The sequence below is a fragment of the Octopus bimaculoides genome, chromosome 9, assembly GCF_046866305.1.
Source record: "Octopus bimaculoides isolate indiv1 chromosome 9, ASM4686630v1, whole genome shotgun sequence".
NCBI lineage: Eukaryota > Metazoa > Mollusca > Cephalopoda > Octopoda > Octopodidae > Octopus > Octopus bimaculoides.
The window spans coordinates 97123959-97146124 of record NC_142936.1 but is presented as its reverse complement, the minus strand read 5'-3'; the positions used below and the strand labels follow the sequence as shown (position 1 = coordinate 97146124).

Sequence of the window (22166 nt, the reverse complement as noted above, 5' to 3'; positions counted from 1 at the left end):
TATACATGCATGTGTATTCAAGCGTCAAATGATGGCAACAGTTTATGTCGTTCTACCCCAAAAGTCTGAGGTCTTATCTCATTGTTCTTTGCAGATTTTTTCAAGTTGGCCTGCTTGTTCCCTGTTAGCTTTCACAGCAGGTATCATGACTATAAACTAATTGAGATAACAGCTTGAACAGTAGGATTGCTTTGACCTCATTGCTCTTAGAATCTCCCTTTGCTTCTCCCAATTTTTCCTATAAATTTGATTATTCTTCATGTTAGTTGTTGTATGGGTTCATTTCTTGGTTTTAGCTCTCCTGTTTATATGTTTTTAAAATTTCACCTGACGACAGTGGATTTATGCTATGCTGTAATCTATGAATGCATCAATAAAATGCTATCAAAAGGTGTTAATTTTTTTTTTCTTTTGTTTCTTTTGTAGATTCCGAACTGGTCCAGGAGTGATTCCAAGTAAAGTCCCAAAAAGTACTGAAAATGTGATACTTGTCTTAAATGGACGTGAACCCTCCAAAATAGATTTTGCCAAGTTATGGCTTGATTTCCTTCCAACGTTAACAAATTTAAAAAATGTGGCTGTGATTTTATTGGGCAATGAACAATGTAATAATGAATGGATTAAATCTTACATGCAGCTCCGTGGTGGGCCTGTTAAGTTTGTCTTCTTGGTCTATGACAGTCCAGATATTGATGATCAAAATTTCTATCAGTGGCCTTTAGGAGTTGCAACGTAAGTACATGCGAATCTATGCTATTTTATCATAACACTTGTATTTGTTTTTAAAGGCTACTTCTGCACAGCATTAAAAATTAACATTATGAATATATTGGAAATATTCATTGTGAATGTATAAAAACAAAAAACAAAAAAAAAACACCTGCTTTGTTCTGGTTAAAAAATATAAAACTATTGTGTATTCTGTTCTCACCATATTATTCTACTTACTATCTTTGTACTATTTTCCTCAGTCCAGTGAGCTTAAACTTGTTCTACTATTAAACACATGACTGTACTTCCTACAGTTTAGTTAAGTGTGAAACATGTTAGTGCAAAAAACCTCTACATAGTCAGCTGACCTACTTAACCTTGTAACAAGAAAATTATCAATATTCAGAAAAGGTATTCGGCTTTTCCAGCTTATTTAAATGTACAAAATTTTTATACACACACACACACACACACACACACACACACACACACACACACACACACACACACACACACACACACACACACACACACACACACAAACACCACACACACGCACACACACACCCACAACCACATACACACTTGAGCAAAGGCTGATGTAATGAAACAATCTTTCTCAACCAATGTGATTTGGAGTTTGGTTTTTCTGTGCAACACCTTTGACCAGTATTTTCTATTATAGCACTGAACCAACCTAAGCCTTGTGAGTAGAATTGGTAGATTGAAACTGGAAAAAGTCCAGTGTGTGTGTGTGTGTTTTGGTTTCTTTGTCATGATATCACACAGTATTTTTTGATAAATATCACCATCACACAAACATTGCTATTCATTCAATCTTCTGCAAAAACATGTCTGGCTTTTGTGTTGTAAGCAGGAAGGCAGACAAACCACAAACCCCTTCGGGTAGATGACCCTGCTCGATCTATAGAAAAGGCATAGGTAGAAATTCTGTAAGATGTACCCAGTGTAAGCTATGGACACATAAGAGGTGCAGCAATATCAAAGGGAGGCTGACTGGGAAGATAGATTTTGTATGTGGCAGATGCTCAGGAGCAATAAACACTGAAAATGTGCAGAGAACAACTTCTGCCACATTCCAGGGAGAAAAACTGGAAGTTACCTAGGTGACCAAGCCAGTAGAAGGGGAGGGTGCACTGAAAGTGTAGCTACTAGAATAAGAATAGTCTGGGCAAAGTTCAGAGAGCTCTGACCTCTGCTGGTGACAAAGGACCTTTCGCTCAGAGTAAAAGGTAGACTGTATGACGCATGTGTATGAACAGCCATGATACATGGCAGTGAAACATGGGCCGTGACTGCTGAGGACATGTGTAAGCTCGCAAGGAATGAAGCCAGTACGCTCGAATGGATGTGTAATGTCAGTGTGCATACCCGACAGAGTGTAAGTACCTTGAGAGAAAAGCTGAACATTAGAAGCATTAGTTGTGGTGTGCAAGAGGACGATTGCGCTGGTATGGTCATGTGGTGCGACTGGATGAGGATAACTGTGTGAGAAAGTGTCACACCCCTGTGGTTGAGGGAACCTGTGGAAGAGGTAGACCCAGGAAGGCCTGGGATGAGGTGGTGAAGCACGACCTTCAAACATTAGGCCTCACCAAGGCAATGACTAGTGACAGAGACCTTTGGAAATATGCTGTGTGTGAGAAGACTCAGCAAGCCAAGTGAGACCATAATCCAAGGCCTCTGCCAGAAGTGTAGCCAACCCACTTATACGTACCTTTCCTTCATTGGACACTAAACTCTGCTTGCGAAGACCTGTTGGGGCAAGTGAAATCGAAATCTTAATTGAACCAAATTCGATGACTGGCACCTGTGCCAGTGGAGCACTAACAGCACCGTCCAAGCATGATCATTGCCAGAGCAACCGTCTGGCTTCCGTGCCGGTGGCACGTAAATAGCACCATTTGAGCGTGATCATTACCAGTGTTGCCTAACTGGCATGTGAAAAAACATTCGAGCTAGGTCGTTGCCAGTGCCGCTGGACTGGCTCCTGTGCAGGTGGCATGTAAAAAAAAACACCATTTTGAGAGTCTTCTTTCTTTCTCTTTTAATCAATCCCTAGACACATATTAATGGATGTATCAGTAATCTGTTTTATCATTCTTGAAATATTGGGACCATTCAATCAATCATATACGCTCTTTGACGCTATGAAGCATTTGCATTTTTTGATAATTAATAATGGGAGTAAGCATTGAACTTATAAAATTTATGCAACAGTTGTGACTGTTTTTCTTTTTTCCCTTCTTTGAAATTGATACTAATCTACTAATCGGAGAATGTAAAAAGATATATATATTTTGGAACTTTTCAAAATTGTATGAGAATAATTTGGATAATCCTAAAGAGGCTTGATTGTTGTTGTTTAACCATGGGTCAACTTTGATCAAATAAGTTTTTGGATGAAAAGCCACCCCTTTCTTTTCATAGGTATAATGCATCTAGTGTATTTTCAAAAATAATAAAGTATGATGTGAAGGAAATTTGGTTGCAGCGAAATAGAGGGGTTTTGTCATTGGTTAAGCATAATTTTAATTAAATGTTTGGGTTAAATTGAGACAGGTTCTGAGAGAGAGATTGTAGTCTCTCTCAATTTTTTTAATTAACTCTGTATTGTTTGTAGTCAATGGAAAGAACACCATGGAGTTATTTGCTTAACAGAATGTAAGGATTTTCTTCTCCTGGATTCTCTTTTCTTCATGCTCAGATACACATTTAAAGGGAAGCTGTGATACACATTCTGATCTCTTCTTCTTGACATCGTCAAGCAATTTGGTATTTAGCATTGAAATTAAATCAACCTGCCAGTCTTTTAGATTTTCTCTTAATCTCTTTAGTTTTTAAAGAAACGGTTACACATTCAACCATTATTACACATAACAACATTTTTATGAATTTATATATCTCTATGTATCTGTGTGTGTTGATGTATATTGATAGATAGAGATGTATGCATGCAGACAGCCACACAACTTGCACAGTATTGTTCAACCAACTGTGGTCCTGTGAACAATTTGCTTAAAGAGAATTTTTCTTTTAATTTTTACTTTGTCAGTTGATTTCTGTCGGCACTTTGTTTTCTTGTGAATTATTAATTTGATATGAGATTTTGCATGTTCTTTGCCGCCTGTTGTTTTCTGATAAAACATTTTAAGATAAGTTCATCAGGGCAATTATATTGATTATAGTCATTAGTGTATTGTGTGACACAGTGACTGAGTGAAATAAACTACTTACAACATTGGATGTCGTATAAGTCTCACAGGCATGGAAGACCTCCCCCTCCTGTTTTTCCAGCAGAGAATGATATTAAAAAGAATTTTTAGTGTATTCAAGTATTTAATGTTTATTGAAATGCTTTAGTTTGGCAGAAAAAGAAATAAAATATGGACTAAAACATGCAACTAGAGCAGCAAGAAAAAAGAAATCTTTCTAATAAGAACACTAATATAACCTTATATGAAAAACATAAACAGAAACAGCTTAGTTATAACAGAAAACATTTTATAGCAACACATTAACCAAACAGAGAATCAGGCAATGAGACAAGAACAGTTATCTGCAGTGGAAATAAAATTCAGTCCATGAATAGTGTAGGAAAACATCATAAAAGTCTTAATTTCAAACACTTTCTATTTAATTCATTTCACCCAGTTCAAACCAAGTTTCTTTTCATACATTAACCATACATTTTATAAATTCTAATATTTTTCCTTCTTAAAATTGTTGGTATTTTCTAAGCAATAAATGTTTTTGTATGCATTGATAAACCCTTCTTTTTCACAAACCTCCCAACATCGACCTTCTTTTCTTGAAAATTAAATTGTACTTCTTGTAATGTCTTGGAGTAATTAATTATCAATTTTGTAGAAATGCATTTTCCAACATTCTTCATGTTTATAATGTAGTTTTTATAACTCATCCTAAAATTCTGGCAAATGTGAGGCTAGGCAACAAAGATTACATTCACCCGTCTCCATCTGTAACTGTTATCCTTGCTTTCTCCAGTCTCTTATTGTATTTGCTGCGAGTGAGGCCCTTAAATCTCCTGCTGCTGTTCTCTTGCCAATTGCATTTGCATATTGATCCTTCATGTCCATTTGATATTAGGATTGAAAGCAGATGAAAAGTTGAAAAAATGACATCCCCTTAAAATTTGAGATTGGAGTATTTGGAATATGAAATCTGTAAAGATTTTACCTGTAATAATTGGTGCATTAGGGGCTGTGAGTAATGAAATAAGATAAATGGATAAAAGAGATTGGAATGGAATGTCCTGTAGAGCTTCTAAAGAAAGTTTGTGGCACAAGACCAACAGTTTTGAGGTGCATTGAGCAGGTTGATTACAGCAACCTCAGTACATGATTGGTACTTTATTTCATTGACCCTGAAAGGACAAAAAGCAAAGTTGACCTTGGCAGTATTAAAACTGAGGAAGTAAAGAGCCAGGAAAACTACTGTTAAACATCTTGACCAATGTGCTAACAGTTCTGCCACCTGGCAACATTAATGATAATAATAATAATAATAATAATAATAATAATAATAATAATAATAATAATAATAATAATAATGATGATGATGATGATGATGATGATTTAGGCACAGTGACAACCATTTTTAAAAGAAGAGTTGTCTAGTTCATTCCATCGACCACAAAACTTCATTTTATCAACTCCAAAAGAATGAAAGCAAAGTTGACCTTGTTAGGATTTGATCTTAGAATGTACTGAGCTGGAATAACCACCTCTAGTGTCATTTGTTCTGAAACTCTAATGATTCTACCAATCCACTCCTTGCAATAACAGCACCAACAGTAAATAATAACAGAGTCATTATTAAAATAGAGTCATCTAGTTTTCTGCTTAGACGTCTCCTATAGAAATTATTTTGACTATTGCATGTATTTATGACTTTTCTCAATTGCTACCAGTATTCAAATCTATTTCTTCATTACACGTTAATGGTTTCTAGGCCTATGAAAATGTAAGCCTTTTTAAATAGTGTTGTATGAAAATCTCCTGGTTTAATTATGCTGCTTATTGGTTATTTCTAAACTAGTCTTTTTGTTACAATGCATCTCCATCGACTGAAGTGTCTCCTAGAAACTGCTAATCTCTTCAACTCTATTTCTTCTCTTTCTTAATAATTTCCATTTTTTTTTCATTTCGGAATATAACTGTTCTGATAACCCAACCTTCACCTCTCTGTTAATCCCTTATTTTATATTTTTTGGCTGACAACCATATCCATTATGCCATCATCTAGGAGAATATTCACTATATCTCCTAGTGGCTTCCTACAAATCTGGTAATGTTTTTTACAACAGCAGAATGCAAATGTTATTTTTTGATGGTGGCAAATGCACCAGCACTCCTCTTTGTGTTATCACTACTTCGAGATTCACACTGTGTTCATATAAGAACTAACTTTTACTGTTGATCTTTGCTACAAGCAATATACTCTTAGCATATTATCATCAGCAAAACATTCAGAAGCAACAGTTTTGAGGATATTGAATTTCAGTTATTTTTTTGGAAACAAAATCTAAATCCATACTAATATGGAGTTCTCTTTTCATCTTTCATAATGGTGTCCCCTTTCATCATTGGAATCTTTGACTACATTCATAAAACAAATGTCATTCATTTGAGAGATGGATAAATTTATAGCATGCTGTTTCAATTCTATTACATTTTTGTTTTTACTTTTTTTCTTTTTCTGTTTTACATTCAAAGGTTTCAAGCCATTTCTACCTATTTATTGTACGATAGAAAGAAAGAACAGGCCATAAAACTTTTCTGAATGTCAAAATTATTTGAAACTTAAATTCGTTTTGATTGATTTTAAAGAACGATCAGTTCTTAGAATCTAGTTTAAAGAAAACTATAGCAATTTAAAATATCAAACCAGGCAATATAGCCTTAAATATTCGTTTCTGTACTATTTATTATTATAGATCTTTTTTTAAAAAACCAGTGTCTGATTAAATGTTAATCTATCAGGTGTTCACTAAACACCTTATGTCAAATCTGAAAAAATATTGCTGTTTTATTCATAGTCAACCACTTTATCTCTTGAAGTTGAAATTAAAGTCTATTAATGGAGTGTTGCTATAATGACGACTATTTTACATGTAAGCATGCAAACTTCAGTTTAAAATGCTTGTTTCTTGCATTGCTTAATGTATTCTGTTCTTGTTATTATTATTATGTTTATTTTTTTGTTTTGACATTTTATTTTTACTTCAGTTTCAAATTTTATTTAGAACCAGTCCTCTTTAAAACCATCTAAGTGTTAAGTGCTAAAACATTGTTTTCTTGTCTTTTAGTTTTACTTTTAACATCTTGCCTACTCTCTAGAGGATGCATTTTTTATGCAATAATGCATTGTTGAAACTGTTGTCTTCTACTTCCCGTATCATTTCATCTAAGTCTTTTTATCTTTATTTGGATATCATGACAAGCATTCTTTCTCTTGGTGATTTAAAAAAAATTATTGCATTTTGTTTTATCTCATTAAAATTGATCACTGCTACTTTCTCTGTAAAAATAAACTGGATTGAATTTTCATTTTGCTCATAAATATCAATTCATTTTTCTAGTCTGTAGCTTCATAAGTAGATTTGTATCTATAGCAACGCTAAAAATCATAATCCACTTACTAGAACAACTGTATTGTTTAACAAATATAAACACATGGATTCACTTACTAAAATAACTTATAAGGTTTTCATAATAATAATAATAATAATAATAATAATAATAGATGTCAGTGTTCCCACTGATAAAAATATATCTGTAAAGGAATTTGACAAATTAAGTAAAAAGAAGGACCTGGAAATTGAAATACAAAAGATGTGGCATCTTAAAGTGAGAACTGTTTCTGTTATTGTAGGTGCCCTAGGTATGATGAAAAAAAAGAGATGTCAGAAACATTTATGTAAGATCCCAGGAGAACCATGTCTCAGAGAAATCCAAAAGATTGTACTGACAAGTACTGCCCATATCCTTAGAAAAACCCTATCCATTTGAATGTCTGTGTTGTATTACATGGAGATATTTCTCTACTGCCCCTGCTACTTCCCCTCCCCTAGCTTTCAGTCATACTGTAACATCTCTTATCCTTCACTTGCCCTAGGATGCTGGATGTGTCTTGGCAGGTGATTGTAACAAACATGCAGATTAAAAGTAAATAATAATAATAATAATAATTATTATAATAACAATAATTATTCCATATATTTGCCATCATTTATAAGCACAAAACATGTAGCAAAAGAATTTACAAGACATTTTGGTAAATACATAAATACATGAAAATGAGAAGTGGGGCAAGAACAGTCATGGCTATATGGTAAGAAGTTTGCTTCTCAACCAGATGGTTCTGAGTTCAATCTCACCACATAGTACCTTGGGCAAGAGTCTTCTACTATGGTTTTGGGCTGACCAAAGCCTTGTGAGTGGATTTGGTCAATGGAAACTGAAAAAAGCCTCTCTTTTGTATATGTATATGAATATGAATTTATTCATATTCAGCTGTAGAAATCATGCCTAAGCAGACAATTGGAGCCTAGTGCAACTCTCTGGCTGGTCAGCTTCTGTCAAACTGTCCAACCCATGCCAATATTGAAGACAGACATTAAATGTTGATGATAAAGATGATGATGACGATGAGTGGTGGTGATGAATGGAGTAAACAATACATGAAACTTCTCATATAAAAATGAAATCTTAAGAAGCTGTTCCTTGATGAAGGTATTATCAAATTGTCAGTTTCCAAAGACAAGCGCTATTGTATTTGAAGAAATTGAATTTGCTTACCTACAAATAACTTTTTGGAACCTATTTTGTATTGCATTGTGACTGAAGAAACTAATATGCCAAACGAATTCATTGAGCATAATAAGTTGGTATGATACAATTAAGAAAGAAATGAATGCCTTCTACAATTGTATTCTAACAAACAAGTGAGAATTCCAACTCTAGTTCTAGATTTATATGAGACCATAAAAGTTAATTTATGCCTTATCTATTGATTAGAAATTAGATTTTCTTGAGAGCTCTAAATCAACATTATTGTCTTGATTTAATTTCAAAATGCCAAATGTTCCTTTAAAATACGCAAAACAAATGCTAAATTCTGCAATTGATCCTTTTTTTTTCACTTGGCAAGAATTATATATTGTGTAGAGATGAATTTGATATAACTTTTTTGCAGTTCTGAGAACTTTGCACAACAGCTCACAATAAAGTACATTTGGAAACCAAATTCTTCACATACATAAATACCTGTCTGTTATTATATTCTGATGTAAAATGTTTTTCTGTGAGAATCTTTGGAAGAATAGCTGAGTAGTGTAATATCACATTTTGCATCTGCATCATGTCAATCATTTCAGATGTGACTCCAAGCCTCAATGGTCATGGACTTCTGCAAAAGGACTCCTACTCTCCTCCTTAGTCTCTCTTTCTTTCTTTCTTTCCTCCTCTCTCTGTTTCAGTTGAGAGAGAGAGAGAACGCTGTTACAAATAGTATTATTCAGTTACTTTTTTTGTCACTATATTGCTGATATTCAATATTTCAATAAATCTATAAATAGACAAAATTAGTTCCAAATAATGTTGGACATGATAGAATGATGTTTCTTTATGCCAATCAATGTGATTCTGAAAATGCGACGTTGGCATAATTATGTCAAACCTGGCCAGCTCTACTAATAAAAGATCGACAGACAGCATTTGAAGCACAACTTCAGTTGTCTGTTGCAAAATTTGTGGGAATCCAAACAGTTACGGTTGTGAATTGTGCAAAATTTCACTGTTCAGGGTTAGGGTTTAATTCATAAATTGATATTTTTATTTATTAAAAATAATTTTTCAGATTTGTATAGTTCAGTTCTATGTTTAAAATAATCCATTATTTATTTTGTGAGTAGGTTTCTATAGTAAGATGCCTTTCTTCTTTCTGTCCTTTCAATCATACAACAAAGAAATCTATTTCTGTCACCGTGCATGGTGCCAAACCAAAAGGGGAACCTCTTCTCTGCAGGTTTTTAACATGTTAGAAATAGGAGTGAATGTCCATCAAATTACACTCAACTATAAAGAAAAATTATTTGTTGGTTGAGATAGCCCTAGTTATATGAAGAGACAGGATGGTCGTAGGTGAAATGCTTTTAATGATAGATCTACTTTCTCTATTAACCTTCCTCAGATACTATTGCACCTCTTGTGTGTTCATAGCTTGTACTGGGTACAACTTAATGGAGTTTCTACCTACACCTTTTCTGCTTATCAAGCAGGGCCATCTGAAGGGATTTATGATTTATTTGTTTTCCAACTTACTACGACTTTTGGTCTTTGCCAAATTACCTCAAAGACTCTTTGACTCCAAACCTTCCTTCATTATTTTAATTTACATTTCTACAATTCATTTGTGGTTAGAAACTGTTCTGAATCAGTTGCTATTAAAATGGAAGAAAGTTCCCTGACACAGTTACTATGTCACTTGGCACAGATTACTTGATTGTAACATTTCCTCTTTCATTGATATGGCTAGACTAATACCATTCAAGAATATGAACATCCCTTGATATCATTTCCCCTCCTTTAAAAATGTGAGGCCTGATCCTTATGTAAGAAATCAATAATTGATGCAAATCTCCCTTTTTCCCCCACACAAATGAATAAATAATCAACTGCATATACTTAGGTCCTTTTGCTCTATTTATCTTCTCTTCACAATGTCCCAAATAAACTATGCATTTTTGCTGCTTTCTTTTTCTTAAAAAAAAAATGGATGTTTTCTGTATTCTTTGCAATGAAGAATAAAGTTTTCTAGTCAGCCATATTTCCTCTCAGATATCTCCAGAGAAGAAAGTCTTAAGTTGTATTTCAATTTTTCAGAAAAATGTGTTAGTTGTGTTTTAGCTTTTGGCTGAAGTTTTTGCAGCATTAAAATAAACTTTGAATACTATCAAAATGGAAATCAATAAAATTAAAATAAGCTCAGAATACTTCTCAGTGAATAACTTTGGAAACAACCAAAGTTTGGTCTCATCTGCATACACACATAAGTCTTTATATATGCCTGTGTGTTGAGGCCTCTTCATACGTTTTACTCTTCTTTCCAGGCAACGAGGGAGCCTCCTTACTATTTTAAAGAAATGACACTAACCGTATGCATAAGGGTTGTCGGCTGTGGTTGGGTTATAGGTTCTGGGTCAAGACTGAACTGGGGTGAAACAACAACTTATTTTCTGGAGTTAATATATTTTGGATGGTTTCCTTCATTTAAAGATATTTCTAGGGATTGGTTCAGAAAATGTTTTACATTTAGAAAACAGAGATGGCTGCCTGGTTAAAATATTTCTTGCAGGTAGGCCAATGTGTTGTTTGCAAGTTTTGGTAGATGGAAACTATAGAATCTTGTCGTGTGTGTGTGTGTGTGTGTGTATAAATTCATTGTGGCTTTTACTTTTTAAGGAAAGGAACCTGCCTATAGGACATAGATCATTGGGTGAACTTAGCCATTCAGTAAACAGAGACTGATAAAATGAAGGCCAGAACTAAATACAGTGGTCGATATATTTGACTGAAGCTCTGTAGGCAATGCCTCAGCATAGCTGCACTCCAATGGAATCAGTTAATGACTGTAAAGAAGTTTTTTTCCCCTTCCCTTTCAATGTGCTGCAATGTTTGTCCGGCCAACCATTATTCAACTCTCAGTGGAAGTGATTCTCATTGTTATTAGCTGGCTTCACTGACGCACATAAGATACATCTCACTTCAAAGAACAGAACAAAGGCAGGAGCATAGCATGAGACTTTATCTATTCATGCTCTACATTTCAATAATTCTGATGACATTCACTGAATTTGTTTCTATAAACTCTTTCAAATTATTCGAACTGTAAGTATATATTTTTTTTAAAGTTTGTCAGTGCAGCATATTAAGCACAAATCTAATATAATTGCTATAAATAGCTTGCATAAAAATTAAATTTAAGCATCCAGCTGTTAAATTAAAAGAAATGATATGCAGAATGCCACAAACCAAGTTTGATTTTGTTTAGTGCTCCTTTTTAAATTTTTTAATGAAATTTTATTTTATTTTTTAAATAATAAAAAAATTAAATGGTAAAAATTCTGTATCTGAAAATATAGAATTGTAAATGCTGTTAAGTAAATATCTAGATGTTACTTTAAAATTAGTTGTGCTAAAGTATATAGCAATACTTTCAATTCACAACTCCATCTGGTAACATGCAATCTCACAGATCATGAAATGCAACATGCGTGATAAATTTGCCATTCTTCTATAAAGACTTCCCAATGTATTCAGTTTTTAGTCGGGAGGAGAGCTTGGTTGTACTTTTTTAATCTTTTGTTATTTCTTTGGGGTTTTTTTTTTTATAATTGATGTCAAAGAACTTTTGTAAAATTATTGATTTTGTTTTTAGTTTTTTGCATGTTCGGTTGTAAGAGTGAACATCTCTTAAGTGTTGTCTGTAAAGATATTTTAATGGTGTTTTGAATCAAGTGGTAGGTGGAGGTGGGCAGATCATACAGTTTTGAAACTAGCTTTTTGCCTCTTCTTTTTTCTTCTTTTATTTCCCCATTTTCTTTGTGTAGACACAAATGTCACCACATCTGTAGTAAGCATCATCGTCAACATCATTATCATAAACTATATGAGAAATTGGTTATCCTGCACTATCACATAATGCTTTTGAAAACAGCATTATTGTGTGTGCAAATGCTGCATTAATCGCACAGCATTATTATTAGCAACACTGCATTATCAAAAACTATTGTCATTGCATTAGGTTACACATCATTTTGGTGGCCATTCCTTCAGCGAAACCAGCTGCCAGTCTTGTATTTATAAATATATCTAGGAACATCTTTGATGCAGATTTCCTCAACATTTTCTTTGTTTTGCAAAATATTTTATGTAGCATTAGAAATGTAGTGGCTGGGAAAAATTTACAGTATTTCATTTACTGCTAATCATCAGTTCGTTAAGTGTATAAATATCACATTTATTTAATTTCATTGCAATATTTTCTCATTAATTTACTTACATGGTTAATTAAATAATAATAATAATCAGCAGCAGCAGCAGCAGTAGTCATATTGATGGTGGGTTGGTAGTGATGTAGCGGTACCAGTAGTAGTAGTTTCACTATTAGATTTCTTCTTCGGCTAGTGTCTTCTACTAAAGCCTCATGGTGCCCAATGCCTTATGGGAAGAATTGGTAAAGGGAAACTGAGGAAGATCATCAAATGTGTGTGTGTGCATCATTGTCTTGGCATCACATAGTGATTACAAACAGGCATCACCATCATCCAAGTGATGTTGTTTGTTTCCAGTTTTCCATGAATAACATGTCTGTCCATGGAGAAATGTTCCCCTGCTTTGAAACAGGCAAGGGTTGGTGACAGGAAGAGCATCCAGCTAGAGAGAATCAACTTCACCAAATTCTGTCTGATCCATGCAAGCACAGAAAAGTTGACATTAAATGATGATGATTAGTATTTATTTCTCTCTCCCTGTGACCTGAGTTCAAACTTCGTGTGAACCAACTTTGAAATCAATGAAATAATTACCAGTTACTATTTAACCGTAGGTCAGCCTTGATCAAGCAGACTTATGGTTAATGACTTTGGAATCCTGTGTTCAGATATGTGTATCTAGGACCACATTATGTACCCTTCTCTTTTTAAGATTGTAGGGTGTGATTTGAGGAAGATCTGATTGCTATTTCTAGCAGGTCAGGTAACAATGCTGAGACTCTCTCATTGTTTGAAAAAATTACTAGTCTTATACTGAAGCTAATCCTAACCAATATAACTGGTTAGGTTTACGAGTTAAGGCATATTTTATAATGCCACAAATTCCCACCTTAACCCTTTTGTTACAATATTTCTTATGAAACAGTCTTTTGTTTCAATTGATTTTTTTAAATTCTGAGGATTTCAGTGAAATAACTTGGTTATTATTAAGTTAGTGTTTGGAACATAAATTAATGTGAAAGTTTTGAAAGATTTTAAGATAAGTTTAAAACAGGAATTTGGTATCTTGCAATCAGAGATGGTCTCCAATGGTTTGATATGAAAAGGGTTAAAATGAATTCCAGAAACAGCAAAGGTGTTTGCTTTTGAAGTAAAATAAATATTTACTGAATAAAATATTTGAGATAATCTTAATTTTCTACATTGCTGGCATAATACATCTTTACCATCAATTCTAATTTACAAATTCAATCAATTATCTTATTTGCAAAGAAATTTTCTGTGGGTGTAAGTTTAAAAAACTCAGATTCTTTTTATCTGCCTTGTTATCATGTTAGGATTCTTCTAACAAATATTGAATGCATGAATCTCTTTTTTAAGTATGTCTCTGACAAAACCTGGAAAAATGTTTCTTAGCAGAACTTCTTATGTTGAAAGAAATTTCTATTATACCTTTACTCTGTCTCTCTCTCTCTCTCCTTCTCTCACCTTCTCTCTCTATCTCCCCTCTTTCTCTCTGCCCCCACCCCATGCAACGTTATTAAAATCTAGTTTCTTCTACAAGAGAACTCAGTTTGTGTATCCAACTCTACCTGCCAAGCTCATTCATTATATACGTCATCATCATCATCATCATCATTAAATATCCACTTTTTCATGTTTGCATGGATCAAAGAGAATTTGAATAAAATGCTTAATACCAATGACTCTGACAAGTTATCTCCCCCCCCCCCAACTCTCTCTCTCTCTCTCACACACACACACACACACACACACAGACACACAGACATGTATATATGTGTGTGCATCACCATCACCATCATCATCATTTAACATCCATCTTCCATGTTGGCATGGGATGGACAGTTTGACAGGATCCAATGAGTTCCTGTGTCAGCTTCAGCCTGGTTTCTATGGTTGGATGCCCTTCCTAATGCCAATGTGTTCCTGCCACTTTCCTCATGCCACCACTGCTTGTGAGGTCACCAAACAACTTGCAAGGTGGGGAAAGGAGAAGTAAAAGCCGTTGCTATTTAGTGCGGGTGGGGTGGGGGTCGAAAGACTAAAGTATGATAGAGACATGCACGAGTGTCTTGCTGTACAATGGAAATACATGGCTACCCCACATTATATAGGGGTGGCTAAGGGTAGTTGTGGAGGAAACAAAAGAAGCGGAGTTTCTGTAATGCAGTAGATGCCCATACTTAACTGAAAAAGATAAATCTTATCACAAGACTACTTTAATAATTACAACGGTGTTTGCAGTTGTTATTTGCAGTGAAAGGGTGGACAGTCATGAGAGTGGTTTCTTTGCACCTTGCTTCTTGAAAGTTTAAATTTTTCTTATGTGTCTACATTTGTAAGAGTCACAAATATTGATTCTTACCATTACATACTAAAGATATTTGAAAATGCTTGCTTTGGATGATTAACTTTGTGTGTGTGTGTGTGTGTGTGTGTGTGTGAATTCTAGACAGGACCATTTAGGCAATAACTGTGTGTCAGTAAATTTCCTCAATTATTTGTAGGATATTGAATTTGTTCCATTTTTGACATGGAACCCTTTTTTCATCCTGCAAGTCAGTTTCAAAATTTGATTGAGAGGGAATTTTAATAAAGAAATACAGAAATCAAATCTGGAGAATATATGAAATTCTGCAACTTATTCAATCTTCAGTATTGAGATGGAAAGCTTTTTTATTTTTTTTTTTTCAAGAGAGCATATATACATCCATGTTTCACACACTCATGCTTTCTTTCTTTCCTCTCGTTAGTTCATTTATTTGTAATTCTACATATATGTATGATTCATTATTATACAATATTTAACAATAGAGTTGGCAGTTCAGTATTCATCTTAAATTGTTTAGAGAGTTGGGTATTTATTATATTTATTTTCAGTTTTTTCTTTAATTGAATCTTATATTAATGCAAAGAAACTACTTCCAGACCCCAATTTTTTTTTATTAACTATTTTATTTGTTAATGTTTTGAGTGCAGACATTTGTAGGTATTTAATTTTAATTGGTGCCAGGAATATTCCTTGGCCTCTTTCCAAAAGGTGATGTTCCAGAAGAGTATTTCTACAGCCGTGAACTTCTTTCTGTGCCTCTGTGCGTGCGTGTGTGCACGTACACACATGCATGCATGTTATATAGACTGAATAGATTTAAATCTCTTTCCTGTCAAGCCACCTATATATTTTCTATTATACGAATGTCTTCAGTTTGGCTTCTAGTTCTTCTATTCCTTAGATTGGCTCACGTTGTTCCTTCTTTAAATTACATCTTGCCTCTTTATATTCTCACTTCCTTATTCCTTTGTCATGTACCTCTAAACCTTTTCAATTCAGTATACAATTATTGTTTTCACTTCCACTTTCTTGCTTCAACTAAATTTCAATCTTGTAACAACAATACAACAGAGAACATGCAGTAAAATAAATAAATAAAGCCTCTAATAATGATATTTCCTTACCATCTCCTATTTACTGGTTTCCCTCAATTTCTGGTTTGATTATCTAATTCATGGTATTATTTGAATTTCTGTGGATATTTTTCAAAATATGATAGTAAAGCATTCTTTGCAGTTTTATTATCTCGGATAGACTTTCAAGGTTGCGACTGTCTTTCATCACCTGAAGTGTATTAATGTATTAATATCTCTCTCTCTTTCTCTCTCTTCCCCCCTCTCTCTCTCTCTCTCTCTCTCTTTCTCTTTGAACTTTGTAGAAACTGTTTTGATACATTATAAAATACAACCAAAGTTATGATAGACATCTTGGAACATACTAATCGCTCTATCCCCATGAAGATACGGCCTTCCCATAAAGGCATTCACTCCTCAAAGAAGCTAATATCCTAAAATGCTTTTGAACTTTTCTCCAGGAGCAAATAATAGAAAAAAAGTATGATTTAATTAATTTGTGGCTATTCTGGTAGACTAAAGACATATTAGGGTAATTTCTATATTAATGTAGCAAATTAAATTGCAAAACAGACAAGATTATTTCAAATCTTTCCCTCAATAAGAAAGCAGAAATGATATTTACATTTAGACTCTGCCTGATATACTTACAGAGATATCAACTTAATTGGTAACATTGTCCAAAGAAGTCACAACAGAGCCTACACACCTGGACATACACGTGTGCACATGCAAGCATATATTAGTAGTTCACATCCCTTAAATGTTTCCAGGGCTGCCAAAAGTTTTTCTTTTTTTTCTCAATGGTGCCAAATACTTTGTTAAAAAGGTACAACAATACACAAAACCATTCCAGTTGCATTATACCACTATGAAACCCCATAAATACTTCAAGAGAAAATGTGTTAAATTTTCCTTATATCTTTCATCAAAAATGCAATGAATTCTTTTACTTTTCTTCTTGCTGTATAAGGTCTTTTTTTTTTTTCTTGCCTTCTAGTTTGAGACAAACTGTTCTCAATGCAACTTAAGTTGGTTTTTTTTGTTTTTTTTTTTGTTAGATGACTGTAATCTTCAGTTGTTATGTTATTAAGAAATGGAGAAACTCTTTCTGCAGCTGTTGAACAGGGGAGCAATGAAAGAAATTACAACTTAAACTATATCACAGGTAGAAACAACAGTGTTTCTTGGGAGAAATTTTGTGTATTAAGAAATGCATTTTGCTGAGTCTCCCTACGTATTTGTTTGTTGTGGTCTTTATGTGCAAGGTTGAAAAACGTCATTGCTAATGGTATTATTGATTTTGGTTAAGCTTCAAAAACATTGGTCAGGCTTAAGCCTCAAGTAGCTCTAAATTTGTAAACATATCACATAGCAAGAAGCATTATATCATTTGTTTTAAGAAACGCATGTAAGAACTCTTTATTTTTTTTTTCTCTAAATTCTTTTGACTCCTTTTGGGAAATTGCTGTAAAGTTTTCTGTTGAAATACTTTTGTACAGTGGCCCTTTAAGAAAGGCCTTTCATTTTAGGACATGTGGATGGCTCATTCACATAAGCTTTGCTCATGTCACTAAGTTTCAGCACCTCTCTTTTGATGAAGTTACTGAGAATAGCTTTCAATATTGTGTTAATGGAATTTCTTAAGCTGTGAATTCTAAATGTTTCTGCCTGGAATTCCAAATAGGAAACAACATTCCTCGGTGCTGCTGATGTTAAAGAAAAATAACAATAGTGCTGGCCACTGCCCAGATTCGTTTTACCCCTGACATAGAAGGATATTTATAAATTTATATATTCCACAGCTAATCAGCTGGGAATTATTCAGTATGGCATTAAAATGGTAACAGAGCAGTTGCACGATTCTTTGCTGTAGCCAAATGTAACATAAGATCATGGAGATGAACGGAATCTTAATCCAAAGACAAACCCCCCTCCCCCTAATACACTGAACCACGAAAGAAACGTGAGACATGTGTGACTGTGAAATATGTTTTACTTTCATTATGTCAGAGAAAAAATTTGATAAATCTGATAAAGTCAATTTCTTGGATGCCCTTTGACCACAGTCTATAAGTTGTTGTCATGTGTTCTGGTAGTGAGTGGATCCAGCACATTGAGATGATAGGGTGTGACATGTTCAATACCATGTATTCCCCTCCTGGGTATTCAAAACAGCCATACACTGTTGGTACATGGAGTGCATGAGGCGGTTCACAAAGGCCATTGGCACCTGTGCCAACACCCTGAGGAAAGCCGCCTCTAGTTCCACACAAGTTGTCGGCCTTGGGACCACCTGGTTCAGGCTTCTCTAGATTTCATCCCACAGGTGTTCAATTGGGTTCAAATCTGGGTTGAGAGCCAGTCACAGTATGGTTCTGATGTTGTGCTGATGCAGGAAGTCCATTGTGAGCCTGGCTGTGTGGGAGGGAGCATTGTCCTGCTGGAACATGTGGCTATGGTGATATGCAAAGAATGGCATGATGTGAGATCTTAAGATCTGGTCAATGTAGCGCTGGCCTTGGTGTATCAGCATGGATTATGTTTTTTGTTCAACATCATCATCATCATTATTTAATGTCTGTTTTCTATATTGGCATTGGTTTGGTCGATTTGACAAGATCTGCTGCATGACTGTGGCGAGGTCGAATATTGTTGGCATGGTTACTATAGCTGGATTCCCTTCATAGAACCAACCATATTACAGTGTGTACTGGAAGCTTTTTCTCCATGGTGCCACCACTTGTGAGGTGACTCACCCCTCGACTGAACGGAGATGTATTTGAGAGAGGGGTGGTGGCTTCATGCCAGCTATTACAATGACAAAACATCCATCTATATCACTTTTTTTTATAAGTGCCACACCTAGAAATAGTGGATCCTGTCCTGCACACAGGTTGTTATTGTGTTATTCTTTCTGTAACCAGTTAGTAAATCATTAAGAGTCTTCTCTCTCTCTCTCTCTCTCTCTCTCTCTCTCTCTCTCTCTCTCTCTCTCTCTCTCTGTCTTTCCTGGTTTCTTGTTCCTTTTCGTTTTACCATTGTTACTAAATGTTCAAAGGTTTGTCTTCTCATTAGAATGTCCACTGAACTTAACCTATTGTCTTCTTATGGTGTTAAGAAGCTTTCTGGAATTTTCTGCTTGTCTAAGGACTTTGATATTTGCCACTCTATCTCTTCAACATTCGTCTAAGGGACCACATCTCAGCACCATTGAGAAGCTTGTGTACTTGCTGATGTTTCAGGTCGCACAGCTATAATATAAGGCTGCAACATTAATATGGGTTTAATATTTGGAAACAATATCTAAAATTGTCAATGAATATTAGATTATTGTGTTTTTTTCCTTCTCTTTAATAAAAGTGGGTGAGGAAAAAATCCACTTTCACTATTTTCTTCCCTAAATTTTAATATTAATTTTAATGCAAAAAGTGTATATCCTGCATGGAGTTTTATGATATTTCTCACACGAGCTTAAATACACACACACACACATACACGGCCAATAAATCGTTTAAGACTAGGCTGATGTTGTTATTGCGTCTGTTGTTGAAGGTCTTATGTGGTGTCTTTAGACTCTACAGGATCACAAAATCCAAATTGATAACTGAGAATTTGGATCTCTGTAATCATTTTTGTGTGTCTCAATAAATCATCATCATCATCGTTTAACATCCGCTTTCCATGCTAGCATGGGTTGGACGATTTGACTGAGGACTGGTGGACCAGGTGGCTATTCCAGGCTCCAATCTGATTCTCCACATTTATTCATATAACAAAAATATAATCTTTTACCAAAGCAGCAGAGAAAAGCCACATTCACACAGAGGCCTCAGTTGCAGTATATCTACATACAGGGATACAATCATTTAAAAAGGCTTTTTAACGCTGTTATAATAATTCTCACAAATGATTTTTAGCATTTCTAACTTAGTATATGAGGCTAAATTAAAAGTTATAATTTAGTAATATAAATTGTTCTTTGATCTTTGTCAGTATACTCTCATTCCAGTTTATTGGTTTACTGCATGTTATCAAACTTATTTGTGCAGATAATAAATACTTTTGGATCATCAAATTCATTTTTTATCATTTTCTTCTGATTATCTTCATTACTTTACATATAACACAAAAATACATTTTTGCATTTCTACTGCTTCGTCGGTCACAAGCTATTCAGGAATTAAAGAAATGAGATAAAAATTTGAATTTGTTTCAGTGAATTTAGTTCCTCCATAAAGCTTCCGCAAAGCCTGCTTTACCATCAAATTTCCATCATTTAAAATGCTGTTAGACGATGACAGAGAAGTCCAGCAGACTATAAAATTGTTATGTTTTTCCTTTACCTTTTTCGAACTTGAACTCCTCTCATCTTTCTCTCTACAGCAACATAAAATAATTTAGAATAACTACAAGTACATCTATAACATGACTAATGGTAAAGTCAGTGCTTCTGTGAGGAAAGAAATATGGCTTTATTGAAAGATTAGTATATAACATCAAATAATTATCACAAGTAGTATAGAATAAGATATATCTTTGATTTTATTGATAAAGCAAAAGCAAGATGAAAAAAAAAAAAAAATTTCATATTTAGTCATAACACATTTCCATTTCCTTTGAAAGAAGTTGAGTCCAAACTTATTTTGAAAATTAAAAATTTCAAATCAGTATCATTTAATTAGATTCAAAGAGATGCTTAAATTTCCAAACAGTTTGTTTCCTTAAATCCAACTTCACAACTAACTCCACATAGATTATCCTTGTTTCATCAGCTTTTCCAAATGTAGAATTATTGTTCTATATTATACAATCTCCTGGGAGATTTCAGTATTTGCATAATTTCAAATCTTAATTCTGCTTTAATTCATTAAAATATGGACACTCCTGATGATATTAAAAAAAATAAAATAACCTTCTTTTCAAATTCAATGATGAGGAATGAAAATTTGAAGAAATATTTTATAAACATATCTTCAAAGCAAACAGGCTGTGCAAATATTCTGAGGATCTTCATAAATATCAGTAATTAGCTGTGATCACAAGATTCGTTATGTTAATTTTTTTTTTTTTTATATTTTTATAAATATAAGATGTTGGTTTTTATATATGTAAATTAAAATTCTGAAACCACATGAAAATGAAGATAAATGGGACTGATGCCTTAAGAAAATTATATTAGTTAAGTTTTTTTTAAATTTTATTTTTCATAATTTTCTATATTCTTTATATTTCTAATCATTTACAACTGTGTGTGTATGTGGGGGGAAGGGGTACCATGTTGACATTTTAGATATCAAAAATTATAGGATTTTGTAATCCAGGGGACTAAGAGTTTGAATTGAAATTGATAAGATGAGTTGAACATGAAAAGTCACTCTTAAAGACTGGGTTTTACATGTTTCATTCTAAGCCATTTCTCTTTATTTGGTTGTCTTCCAAATGATCACATGCAAGGGATGTCTGGAAAGATTGACATAAAAAGATTTTAATAGTCAAATATAAACGGTGTGAAGATAACAAACATGTATTGAACTTTTAAGAAACAAATTATTTTCAGACCATATTCTCTCTCTCCCCCTCCCTCCCTCCCTTTGTCTATGTCTCACTCTTTCTCCCCCCTCTCTCTCTCACACACACACACACAAACACATGCACACACATATCTTAGAATTCATTCCATTCCACACTCAGAGTTTGTTGTTACATGTATCTTCCTGAATAATTACATTTAGTATGAAACCCTGATTAATGAAAGAGTTAATCAACTATTGTTTCCAGGTAAATTATACTGAATGCATTGAGTACTGTGTCTTACATTTGTAACCAAACACACACACACACGTGTGAGCATATATATGTGTATATATATATATATATATATATATATATATATATATATATATATATATATATATATATATATATATATAAAACACTACATGAAGGAATAAGAAATTTCCTATTCTAAAAATAGTCTGTGTTTTGT

The 22166-nt window shown here is 33.9% G+C and overlaps 1 protein-coding gene across 2 annotated transcripts in view; it reads left to right on the top strand.

Moving 5' to 3' along the window:
* LOC106874473 (ribitol-5-phosphate xylosyltransferase 1) overlaps positions 1-22166 on the top strand; it is a 435359-nt gene that overhangs the window by 368673 nt on the left and 44520 nt on the right. For both annotated transcript variants that reach the window (XM_052970898.2, XM_052970897.2), the window contains one exon: positions 427-732. In XM_052970898.2, coding sequence (XP_052826858.1) covers positions 427-732 — 306 coding nt within the window. The remainder of the gene's footprint in view (positions 1-426; positions 733-22166) is intronic.